An 11,671-nucleotide genomic window follows, 5' to 3' on the forward strand; every position below is an offset into this window, starting at 1 on the left:
GCCAGTTGTTTTGCAATGCAAATTACAATATGGTCTTTCGCATGAGCATCGTAATGGAAGATTTATCTCTATAATAAGAGGTCTACAAAACATGATAATATTAATATATCAGAAACTTCTTTTAATAAAATCCCAGACACCATCATGATATTTGTTCGGCATCGAGTTTATAATAGAGTATGAATCATCATAAAATATAATATAATGCAGCAGTCACAAGTCAATATATTTACCTGGTTCCACCAACAGGAAGGGGTGATCTGCTCTTAGCTGATTCTATGGATTTGCTTTTATTTCCATTTGTACCAGAAAAGAAAAAAACAGTAGCGTTTAATAGTCAATAATACATAAGACTGGCAGACAGACACGGCCAGTCAGTGTCCATGTCATGCTTACCTTAAAGTAATTGATCTGCTCATGTCATGGTGTCCTCTCCTGTACTGGCAAAATATTCCACATCTTCTTTGCATTTTTCTTCCCTTGTTTTGATTTGTCTACGGAACCAGAATTTTCTCGGAAACCCCTACTGCAACACCGTTATTAGCTGCTTGGTACTAAAACCCAACTGAATTTCTTGCCTTCTTTTTGTATTTTCTTTAGAATTAGAAAGACAAAATATCTCTCTTCTTGATCATGCATGCTGGGAAGTTCTTTGTTTTCTTGATTGTTAGTCTTACTAGCTGCTTGAGGTTGCCGACGTTTCCTGAGGCAAAGCTGGTCCAAGAAGAAGGTATGTCTAAATTTCTTTCATTATGTTTGTCGCAGATACTGTTTTTTTAGTTGAAATGGGACTTCCTGGATTCTGGTTTTTTTGTTCTCTGGGATTCATTGATGGACCCACTTGCTTGGTATTCAGGTGAAAATGTGTGGAAATGGTAAAAAAAAATAAAAAAAGAATCTTGAGCATTGGGTTATTTGTGATTTATAGGCTGTTTTCTGATGGAAAAAATGAAGGAACTTGGAATTTCGATGTTCGGGTTTTGTCCTTTTGTCATTTATAGTAAAGTTTTCTGTTTCTTTTTTTTGAAAAAAAACAGTTTTTTTTTTGCCCCCTCACATGAGCTTACATTCATGTATGTGCACATATCTTCAAGCAAAAACTGAGCCCAATGTCTTCTAAAGTGAATAAAAAAAAATGCTTTTGCATCATAGAGCTTTGCAAATGTAGGAATTTATATACACATAGCTCTTACTCTTAGCTACCTTGTATCTTACAACATCGATTACTGATATGATGCTTATCTGTCCATGGATGGTATTTAGTTGATGCTCTCGAAGAAATTGCACGAACATTGGGTTCTAAATACTGGAAGTTCAATGCTGATACTTGCGAGATTGAAATGGCTGGAGTAACTCAAGTCCCACCAAAGGACGCTGAGCAAAGGATAGATTGTGAATGCAACAATGGGAACAATACTGATTGTCACGTCACAAGAATGTATAATTCCCTCTCTTGCTACTAAGAAACATTATTTTTGGATGCTCCACTTGTCTTCTGATAGGAGGCCTGGTCTTATTCAATACATATTTTGTGTTGTTCTTGCTATGGGTAGAAGATGCATATATCCATTGTTGATTATATGTTGTTTCTCAAGTTCACACTTTCTTTATGGGAAGTGCTGCATCTGAGAAGTATTATTTATTACACGGTATTGTATATTTGAATGTATACTCATATTTCAGGGAGCTAAAACGTTATAACCTTCCCGGAGTGCTTCCGACTCAACTTTTTAAGCTTCCTCGCCTCCAAGTAGTGTAAGGGCCTCTTGAAATCTTTCCCTATCCTCTTTAATGTTAATATTCATTCCCGCACAGTTTTATTTCAAGTAATTTTCCTTTCAAGCGCAGTGATTTTGCTTACAACTACCTCAATGGTACTCTGCCACGTGAATGGGCTTCAATGCAGTTAACTTCAATGTAAGCTCTTGTCGACTTGCAAAATCTCTTTCCTTCATTATCAATTATATTCTCCTCCATAATCAACATATTTCATGCAGAAGTGTTGTCGTAAACCGTTTGTCAGGGGAGATTCCAAAGGAACTGGGAAATATCACCACTCTCACCAACTTGTAAGTTGCAAGCTTATGCTCATCTTTTTAGTTTTCTTTATCTGGACATTATTATGGAGCCTTGATTTATATGCATTTCCATACAATCCAACAGCTTTGGTGTGTTCATATGTTGCTATAGAGATATGTAATACTGTAATTTCTGTCGCATCATCTTAGAAATCTCAAGAGCTTCTGTTTTGTTTGCCTTTTAATCTTTATTTTTCATCAGGTCCCTCGAAGCAAACCAATTTTTTGGCACAATTCCCCCTGACCTCGGAAAACTGATCAACTTGCAGTCATTGTACATCTCGTTTCTTCCTTGTTATTTTAGTTTTTTTCTTCTTTATTTACATTCTAAAACTTTGTTCAAGGATGGAAGAGCATGTATTCTGATGGTTTGTTTCTCTGATAATGTGCTTTCAGGGGGCTGTCTTCCAATCATTTGTCTGGAAACTTGCCAGTTTCTTTTGCTGGACTAATAAATCTAACAGATTTGTAAACTTTTGTAATTCTTTTCTCTTTAGTTTAGACCTAAATGTTCCTGTGTTATTTGTGCCATATTAACAGCTTTTGATTGTATAATGCAGTAGGATAAACGATAACAACTTCTGTGGAACCATTCCTATCTTCATACAGAATTGGAAAAAGCTTGAAAGATTGTAAGATCCCCAATTTACTATAAGCTCCAATTTTCAGTTTCAAAAAGGAGAACCGTGAATACATGCTCATTTTCTAATTTCCATTCTTTTAAATTTGAATGATTGAAGAGAAATGCATGCAACTGGCCTGGAGGGACCCATTCCATCGAACATTTCTCTTTTGAATGATTTAGCTGAGTTGTAAGTATAAATTTTATTTGTTTTCATCTATTTGTCTTATGTGAATACTTTTCTGTTTATTGATTAGATTAACAGTTAGGCTCAACCTGGCACGCTATATGCAGGAGAATTAGTGATCTAAATGGACCAACTCAGGGTTTCCCTATGCTCAGCAATATGACAGGCATGATCAAATTGTATGTTGACTTATCATATCATCATACAAATTGAAGGAGTGAATGCCTTTTTCATTGAAGTTGGCCAATTTTTAACATGATTTCATTATGTATACCAGGACTCTGAGGAACTGTAACATTTCTGGGAAGCTCCCTGCATACCTGTGGACAATGAAGAGTTTGGTAGCATTGTAAGTAAGAAATGTGTAGCTTCTTAAACTTGCAGTATTTGCGTCATCTTCTTCTATGCTGTCAACTATGTATGCGTGCAATGTTTCTCTGATTGTCCAGAATAGCTTCACTTTTGGAATCTATCAATATGCTTGACAAAGAAAAACTGGCACCTATATTGTCCTTTTGATTCTCAACTTTGAGCAGCATTGACTATTTCAACTGTTGTTTCATGAACTCTGAAAGAGTCTGTAAATCTTTTCCATGTGTTTATCGATTATAGGAACTTAATAATAAGAAAGAAGGGAGAATTTGATTGGAATTATAATGGGAAAATTGTTCTAAATGTTTTGGTGGAAGGAAAATAGACAGTGTATAGAGGGGCTTGCAAACTTAATTATAAGATAAAACGAGCAAGTGGTGCAATAAGCTTTTAATATGATCACGAAAACGGTTCATACTAGCAGTCATGTATGTCCTATGTATCTGTTTGATGTAAAGTTATTCACATTTTTAACTTTAAAACAACCGGTGGCTTACAATTTGACATTCAGAACTTAGAATTATAAGGAACTGAAGGTCTAAATTATTGTTCTTGTCGAGTGCAAAATTTGTTTGTAAGAACCTGGTATAATTTGGAAACCCATTGTATCTCTGTGTGTGTGTGTTTTTTCCCATTAAATTCAGTAGGCCAGATAGCATGTCGCTGCTCTCCTGTTGTTTGTTCCTATTTGCATAAGGTCACAAATTGGTATAAGACATCGAACTGAAAATGCAGTAACATTTGCTTCTTTTTGTTGTTTGTTTAATATTTTACATGGTTGAAGAGTTGATGTTTGTTGTTAGGAGCAGGAAAACAGCTAACATAATGCTAAGAAATATAAAGATAAAAACTTTGGTTTTGTTTTTGGATTACTTCTGGTTTATCTTTCTCATAATGAAAATTTATGACCTATTCATATTATGATCATTATAGGGATGTCAGTTTCAACAAGTTGGTTGGAAAAATTCCAGACACCATAACTGCAGAACGCCTGCGATTCATGTAAGTCTGGTTCAAATTTCAGGTTACATTTACTGAAATTTTAAAGAAACTCATTCCAAACAAAATTAAAAATGATAATTTTTGTTTCGTGAAACATGATATCCATAAATGAAAGAGTAATCCGAACTTGTCTCTTGAAGGACAAAGCTGAAGTACATACATACTCTTAAAGCAAGCAAACATATTTATCGAAGTTTCATGATTGTATTTGCTCCCTGGTTCTGGAGTCTAGACCTTTTTTTTTTTTTTTTTTTTATAAAGGAGCCGTTCAGAACAAGGGCCCTTGTCAAGGGAGACTTGGAGTCTTTTCTTTTTTTCAGGATCGTGTCTGAAATCTCCAACCTTGTGGTTGCAAGCTCAAAAATGTTAGCATTACACAAAATAATAGTAATATATCATAAAAATCCAGAAAATGCAACAATTAGACTTTTATATTGGATCTTTTCTAATTACTTCAGATATAGCTTACTAATATTGGCTGTTACTTTTTTAGCTTTTTAACTGGCAACTTGTTAAGTGGAGATGTACCAGATTCAATCTTGAAGGACGGGACCAATGTGTATGTATCTTGTCTGATGCTTGTTACAGATTATTCTTTATCACATATCATTTGTTTACTTTTTCTTCAAGGTGCTTAGCATTTTATTGCTCTAAAGCTCTTATAATCTCAATTGACTTTCTTGTGTAATACTTGTGTGCAGTGATTTGTCATATAATAACTTTGCATTGCGAGGCCCTGAGCAACCTGCTTGTCAAGAAAACATGTGAGAATACTATTAAAAGTTTTCCTATATATTTCCTGTTTGATATATTCTGGGAATTGATTTTTATTTTACATGTTCTTTTGATCTTACTAGGAATTTAAACCTGAACTTGTTCCGTAGCTCTTCAATGGGAAACAGCTCGTAAGATGCTTTCTCCAGATGTTTTTGGTTTTGTTGTTTGTTTGTGAACCAATTGAGAAATGATGGAGAAATTATAGAAGCTAGCATAGATTTTTCTGAATCCACTGTGCATGTTATTCCTAATTATTTTCATCTCCGCTCTTTGATATAGTTTTATTCAGAATCCCCTATGCATATGTTATGCTAAGTTATTTTTGTTCCTACACTTTAATAGAAGGAGAATTCTTCCATGCAAGGGGACTTTCAGCTGCCCTAAATGTAAGTACATGTTATTATGAAGTTTGCAAACCAGTGATGTCCATTGCTCTACATTTCCTTCTGAACTTTATAAACTACTTTTGTAATTTCTTTGTTAACTCATGCATGAAATTTTGAATCACCTTCCAGTGCTTCGTGCAAATCTCAGCTGATTCCAGAAAAAACTGAACATAAATAATATAGATTGTAAACCAAATTTTCCCCTTTACTTCAGAGGAAGCATTTTGATTAGATTTCTGGTTTTTCACTTAGTTCAGAAGAATATGCTATTTACATATGTTTCTTTGGCCTGTCTCGTAGCAACCTGAGGCTGCCTCTTATTACTTCTTCAGTACAACTAGTTGAATGACAAGTATTTAAATAAAAGGAATATATTCTGCAGTAGCATTGTACATAATGCACAAACACTTCTTGCCCTAGCACAATCCAAAAGTAAATGATCTACAAATTCAATGGTTTCTTGTTACATAAAATCTTTGTTTGATAGGATTTTTCTCTCCTCTGAAGATCTTCTGCCATGAATATCCTTCTGCCATGCTACTTTCCATGAAAGGAAGACACTTCGGATAAATCTATAATTGTCCAGACAGCCTTCCATCAAAATTTGCATTCTGAGTAAGATTACCCCTGCATGTCATCTCAGGCTCACATTATCTTTAAAACTAGAGACCAACTAAAAGAAATGTTCAGAATCAATTGCCCAATCTTGTGCACTCCTGAACTATATGTAAACAGAGGTTTACCATTTACTTGGATAGAACTCATCAAGCATCTCTCTCACTAGCACACTCAAAAAGATTTAAGAATTGGGCTTTTACCACACCAGTATCATGCCTAATCAACGTAAAATCCTCCCTTCGTTCATGATCAAAGTGATTTATAGATTCTATACCCTATTTAGCAACAATAACCAATCTCCATTTTAATTATTATCCATCATGGACATCAAAAACCACTTTCAATGACTGTTGTCAAGTGTTTACTCAAACCTACTATTTTGAAGGAAGCTTAAACCCACCCCACCCCACCCTCTCCTTCAACTAACTGTACATGGTATTATATTGCTCCTCGTAGTACCCTCTAAATCTCCTTCAAACCTTCTCAAGCCAGCTTTGGAGTAAAGGAAATAAGGTATTGCAAAAACAGTCATTAGGGAGATCTGCAAGGATGCTGATCGGCTAGCATCCATAGCAAAATGTCTGTATCATTTCTCTGCAACACTAAAAATATTGTTGAGTTGTGACACATTTTCTTGGCACTTGTATATAAAAGGAACGGCCCTCCAATGGAAGCACAAAACATTACTGTTCATTGCAGGAAGGGCCATTATTAAGCGTAGTGGAAAGAGCTGAGACCTGTAACCAAGAGCTTACAGGTTTGAGGCATGAAAGGCATATCTCATGTAGAAAAGCTGACAGTGACGGAGTTTTATCTATGTCCTAACCGCAACTGGAAAAATGGTCCCCTGTTTTAGCAAACAATCATACAAAATCGTCGTGCAGTAATAAATTGGGCTATAATAATTATCATTTCAGCCTGCACAGGTGTAACAACATGCGCTGTAACGAGTAAACAATGTACTTAAATTGCATTCAAGCATGTGTAATCAATTATATGACTGGAACATATTGAAATAAATAAAATGCTCAAATGTCCTTTATCTTCTCTCATTCTGTTTCTTTGTGGGCAGATTCAAATTGTTTACATGTTAACAGTGGTGGAAAGGATGTAATCATCAAGGAAAATAAAACAACCTTTTCATATGAAGGAGATGGAGAAGAAGAAGGTGGCGCAGCTAAATATTTTGTAAATGAGCAAAGCTTCTGGGGGTTTAGTAGCTCTGGAGACTTCATGGATGATAATAATTTCCAAAATACTCGCTATACTATATCTATGCAATCATCAACCCTCCCTGAATTATACTCGACAGCTCGCATATCCCCAATTTCTCTTACCTATTTCCATTATTGCTTAGAAAATGGGAACTACACAGTAAACCTTCACTTTGCTGAGATACAATTTACTAATGACCTGACGTATAGGAGCTTAGGCAGGCGTATCTTTGACATTTATGTTCAGGTATGTAGTTACACTAATGTGAAACCATGCATTTTTTTTTTTCTGTTGTTGGAAGGAAGACTTAACTGGACTGCTTTATCTCAGGAAATATTGGTTTGGGAGAAATTCAATATTGAAGATCAGGTTGGCAGTGCTGAAAAGCCTTTAGTGAAACAAGTATTGAATGTCAGTGTGACTGATAATATGTTGGAGATCAGATTCTATTTTGCTGGGAAAGGGACGACAAGGATTCCTGATAGGGGAGTTTATGGTCCCATCATATCAGCCATCTCTGTGTTTTCTGGTATGTCATTTGCTTTAGATTTATTCTTGATCATATAATTTCCAACAGTCCTGTACATATGATTGCTTTAAAACCAGCACCACTGAACAAAAGCAGAAGATTTTAGAGCTGCATCACACATTTTTGACATGTCTCGGGAAGGAAATTTTATGTTGTGATTTAAATCTCCGATCTGTGTGTGTGATCAATTTTCCTGTTTAATTGGCAGATTTGAAACCTTGTTCAAGTGGGAAAAAGAAGGAAACTGTTTATGCGGTTGCTGGAGCTGTTGTAGCATCATGTCTCATTGCCATTATACTAGGAATCCTTTGGTGGAAAGGCTACTTGCCAGGAAAATGGTGCCGGAAAAAAGGTAATACCTACCCGGATTTGTGTTAATAGTTTAATAAAATTCCATTTTGCATCCATGTTTGGCAGATGTCGGAAGAATTGTATGTGGGTATAACTTGCATAGCTGTCTAACAACCACAGCCTCAAATGGAGTCCTTATTCTGGGGTGAGAGTATGAACTAGCTACAAACAAATTGAGATTTCTTTACTATCATCATGCATGCACATTTAGGGAAAAGGTTAGCCAAAAAGGCATCAAAGTTTCATGGGCTTATCGTTTTTTTCTGATACGAGTGGCTTCAATACTTCACCTCAAGATGATTATGCACAAATAATTGAGAAAAAAAACTAGTTTATGTGATAGTTTCACTGTGCATTGTATTGTGCAATGTGAGTGAAATCATTGTGGGTTTCAGAATTGTTTTTTTTTTTTCTTTAAACCTCGCTGTTTTTTGAGGTTTGGGCTTGATAGTTTGTTTTGATTTGATTTTTATGAGGTTATTGCATTGTCAAAAAAATATCTTTACTTGCTCATAAAAATAACTTTTAATCCTACCCACACAACGTATACATTTTCAAGTTTGACTTGCATGATAGCTCATAAAGATGCTTTTCTGAGGGAAGAAAGGAAGCTTACTATAGACATGCTCATGTTGGAGGACGAGAGATGCCTTTTCAACAGGGTTTCATGGTCTTCTCAGTATTACATCAAAAGACTGACAATTCATTGTCACTTGACGCCCTGTCTCCTACTTGAACAGATGCTGAAGGACTTAATTTTCCAAATGGAACATTTTCTTTGAAACAAATTAGAGCTGCTACTGATGACTTTGATCCTTCTAACAAGATTGGAGAAGGTGGTTTTGGTCCTGTATACAAGGTACTAGGCAAAAGTTATCAGCTTTCCCGTTTGGAGTATCTTCTGCATGCGTCTCTCTTTTTTATGTCACAACAACATGAAGTTTTTGATAGAGGCCAGCGTGCAGGGTCAATTACCTGATGGTACTGTAATAGCGGTGAAGCAACTCTCATCAAAATCAAGGCAAGGAAATCGTGAATTCTTAAATGAGATGGGCATCATTTCTTGCTTGCAGCATCCGAATCTTGTGAAGCTGCATGGATGTTGTATTGAAAGTGACCAGCTATTATTGATTTATGAGTACATGGAAAACAATAGTCTTGCGCGTGCTCTATTCGGTGAGTGTTCATCATATGAAATGCGCAATTTCATCTAAACTATTATAATGCTGTAATTGAAAGGTTCATATGGATAGCGTTTTAATTGAGCAAGCCTTGTTTTCTTCTTGGATGATTTGTAGGTCATGAAATCAATCAGCCTAACCTGGACTGGCCTTCAAGGCTTAAGATCTGTATTGGGATAGCTAGAGGTCTAGCTTTTCTCCATGAAGAATCAAGATTTAAGATTGTTCACAGAGACATTAAAGCTACAAATGTGCTACTTGATGGGGATCTGAATCCTAAAATATCCGATTTTGGATTGGCCAGGCTTGATGAAGAAGAGAAGAGCCACATCAGCACCCGAGTTGCTGGAACCATGTTAGTCACCACTTGCTTTAATAAATGAAAACCTGAAATTTCTGGTATCTTGTTCCTTTTCAGTGTTAAATTACAGGAGTTCTTTATCTCGATATGCAGAGGATACATGGCACCAGAATATGCACTGTGGGGTTACTTGACCTACAAAGCAGATGTTTACAGTTTTGGGGTTGTGGCTTTGGAAATTGTTAGCGGGAAGAACAACAATAACTATATGCCAAGCGACAACAATTGTGTTTGTCTCTTAGATTGGGTAATCTTCTTCCTGTTCTTAATACATTGCCCTTATGTTGTAGCTTGCAAGACTCAATGAGGAAGTTTTAACTTACGCATGTTGCAGGCCTGCCATTTGCAACAAAGTGGGAGCTTGATGGAGCTTGTTGATGAGACGTTAAAATCTGAAGTTAACATGAAAGAAGCAGAAATTATGGTTAAGGTAGCTCTCTTGTGTACAAATGCATCCCCGACACTGAGGCCTACAATGTCGGAGGCAGTGAGCATGCTTGAAGGACGAATGGCTGTTCCTGACACAGTTCCAGTACTTTCATATACCGATGATTTGAGGTTCAAAGCCATGAGAGAACTCCGTCAGCATGAGCAAAGACATAGTTTCAGTGGGAGCCAAACACAAAGGTCAAACACTGTTCAAATGTTTAGCTCTTCGTCTAAATCTGAGAACGCCAGTTACGAGATAGGCTCAGAACCAGAACTCTAATCATGTTCCAGAGGATTATTTGGGGTTCTTAACAGCTGGGATGTGCTGGCTCTGTAGCTGTTGTGATGTTGAGTTTCAGCTATTTTTTTGAAATTTAACTCGCTGGGACCGCATCGTTCACCATAAAAATCTGGTGAGGAATTCATTGATATGACGTAAAATTTTATGGTATATATATGTACTCTTTTTTTTTTTTTTTCCAGGTTGTGAAAAAGAGGACTGGTTTGAATTTTTTTATATATATTAAATTACAAATTCATTTTATTCAAATTTATCATACGGTTCTGTACACACTTGAATTTTTTTTTTTTTTTTTTTTGAAGTTGTCTTCCTTGTACATTTCTATCATTTCCTAACTGCCAGGTTTTCAATTTTTTTTTAGAATAGCTAGTATGTCTCATTCTAGTTCAAAAAAAAAAAAAAAAAACTGAATATATTTCATCTCACTCAAAATCTCAACCTCTTTCAGAAATTTCCATCCAAATTCTGGTTGATCATTGTTCTGGTTCTATTTTGGTCGTTGTTTTGATTCTAGTTAATAATGTTTTTTTTTTTATATTTTTTTTAAAAAAAATATTATTCAGTTTTACGGTATTAATTATATCTTTCAATTTGATTATTGAATCAAGTTAAATTTTAATAAGGAGTCTTTTTACATATTTTTATATCTCAGGTTAAAATTTTAGGGTAATCAGAGTTTGAAAAGGCCTCTCAAGAGATGTTTAATATTATTCTTGTAATTTTATTCAAAATTCATAATTTTGTTTAGAAATGTCATTATATTCTTTTTTTTTAGATTGATTTTTTCTTAATTTCATCATTTAACAATAATGAGATTATTGATAATAGGAGTTTTATAAATTTTTTTTATTTGCATTATTTGAGATATCATGGTTTCAACTCGAGTAACGAATTTAAAAATTAATTCAGTTGATATAGGTCAACTTAATATGTTATCGTCTTAATATTTTTTTTATAAAATTTGAATATTTTTTTTTAATCAAACAATATTCTTACTACTTATCCAGATTATATTTGGACTCGTTGAATTGATCGAGTTATATTGAATTCAACTTTTATTTTTTTTATTTATGTTTGAAATTTGAAATTATATAATTTTAAGTTCGTTTAGATTTGAATTAAAATTATATTTATTGAATTATATATATATATACACCTACACACATTAAAAAAAAACGATACAAATTTGAAATGGAACGCCAAAATCCTTCGTAACCAAAGCATACAATTCCAATTCAAAAAAATAAAACACATTGACGAAC

At 34.8% G+C, this 11,671-nt stretch overlaps 1 protein-coding gene across 3 annotated transcripts; it reads left to right on the forward strand.

Moving 5' to 3' along the window:
* Positions 1 to 250: 250 nt before the first annotated feature.
* Positions 251 to 10,637, forward strand: LOC118030372 (probable LRR receptor-like serine/threonine-protein kinase RFK1). 3 transcript variants are annotated; one of them, XM_035034452.2, is made up of 24 exons: positions 251 to 730; positions 1,264 to 1,438; positions 1,684 to 1,755; positions 1,849 to 1,917; positions 2,001 to 2,069; positions 2,281 to 2,352; positions 2,475 to 2,546; positions 2,639 to 2,710; positions 2,819 to 2,890; positions 2,995 to 3,066; positions 3,165 to 3,236; positions 4,193 to 4,261; positions 4,755 to 4,820; positions 4,963 to 5,025; positions 5,119 to 5,166; positions 5,381 to 5,424; positions 7,115 to 7,503; positions 7,588 to 7,786; positions 7,995 to 8,138; positions 8,878 to 8,996; positions 9,103 to 9,313; positions 9,436 to 9,673; positions 9,773 to 9,926; positions 10,014 to 10,637. In XM_035034452.2, the coding sequence occupies exons 1-24, from the start codon at positions 634 to 636 to the stop codon at positions 10,386 to 10,388; spliced, it is 3,033 nt and encodes a 1,010-aa protein (XP_034890343.1). In that variant the 5' UTR covers positions 251 to 633; the 3' UTR covers positions 10,389 to 10,637. The 3 variants fall into 3 exon arrangements, with proteins under 3 accessions (XP_034890343.1, XP_034890342.1, XP_034890344.1); XM_035034451.2 differs by having other exon boundaries at positions 252 to 730; positions 1,998 to 2,069; XM_035034453.2 differs by lacking the exon at positions 5,119 to 5,166 and having other exon boundaries at positions 252 to 730; positions 1,998 to 2,069.
* Positions 10,638 to 11,671: the final 1,034 nt, after the last annotated feature.

The sequence above is a fragment of the Populus alba genome, chromosome 4 (assembly GCF_005239225.2).
Source record: "Populus alba chromosome 4, ASM523922v2, whole genome shotgun sequence".
NCBI classification, from domain to species: Eukaryota; Viridiplantae; Streptophyta; class Magnoliopsida; order Malpighiales; family Salicaceae; genus Populus; species Populus alba.

Coding starts and splice junctions, on each gene's coding strand:
- LOC118030372 (XM_035034451.2), top strand. CDS start 634: ATGCATGCTGGGAAGTTCTTTGTTTTCTTGATTGTTAGTCTTACTAGC. Junction 1,918..1,997: donor TCAATGCAGTTAACTTCAAT/GTAAGCTCTTGT, acceptor TATTTCATGCAG/AAGTGTTGTCGTAAACCGTT. Junction 2,891..2,994: donor TTGAATGATTTAGCTGAGTT/GTAAGTATAAAT, acceptor CGCTATATGCAG/GAGAATTAGTGATCTAAATG.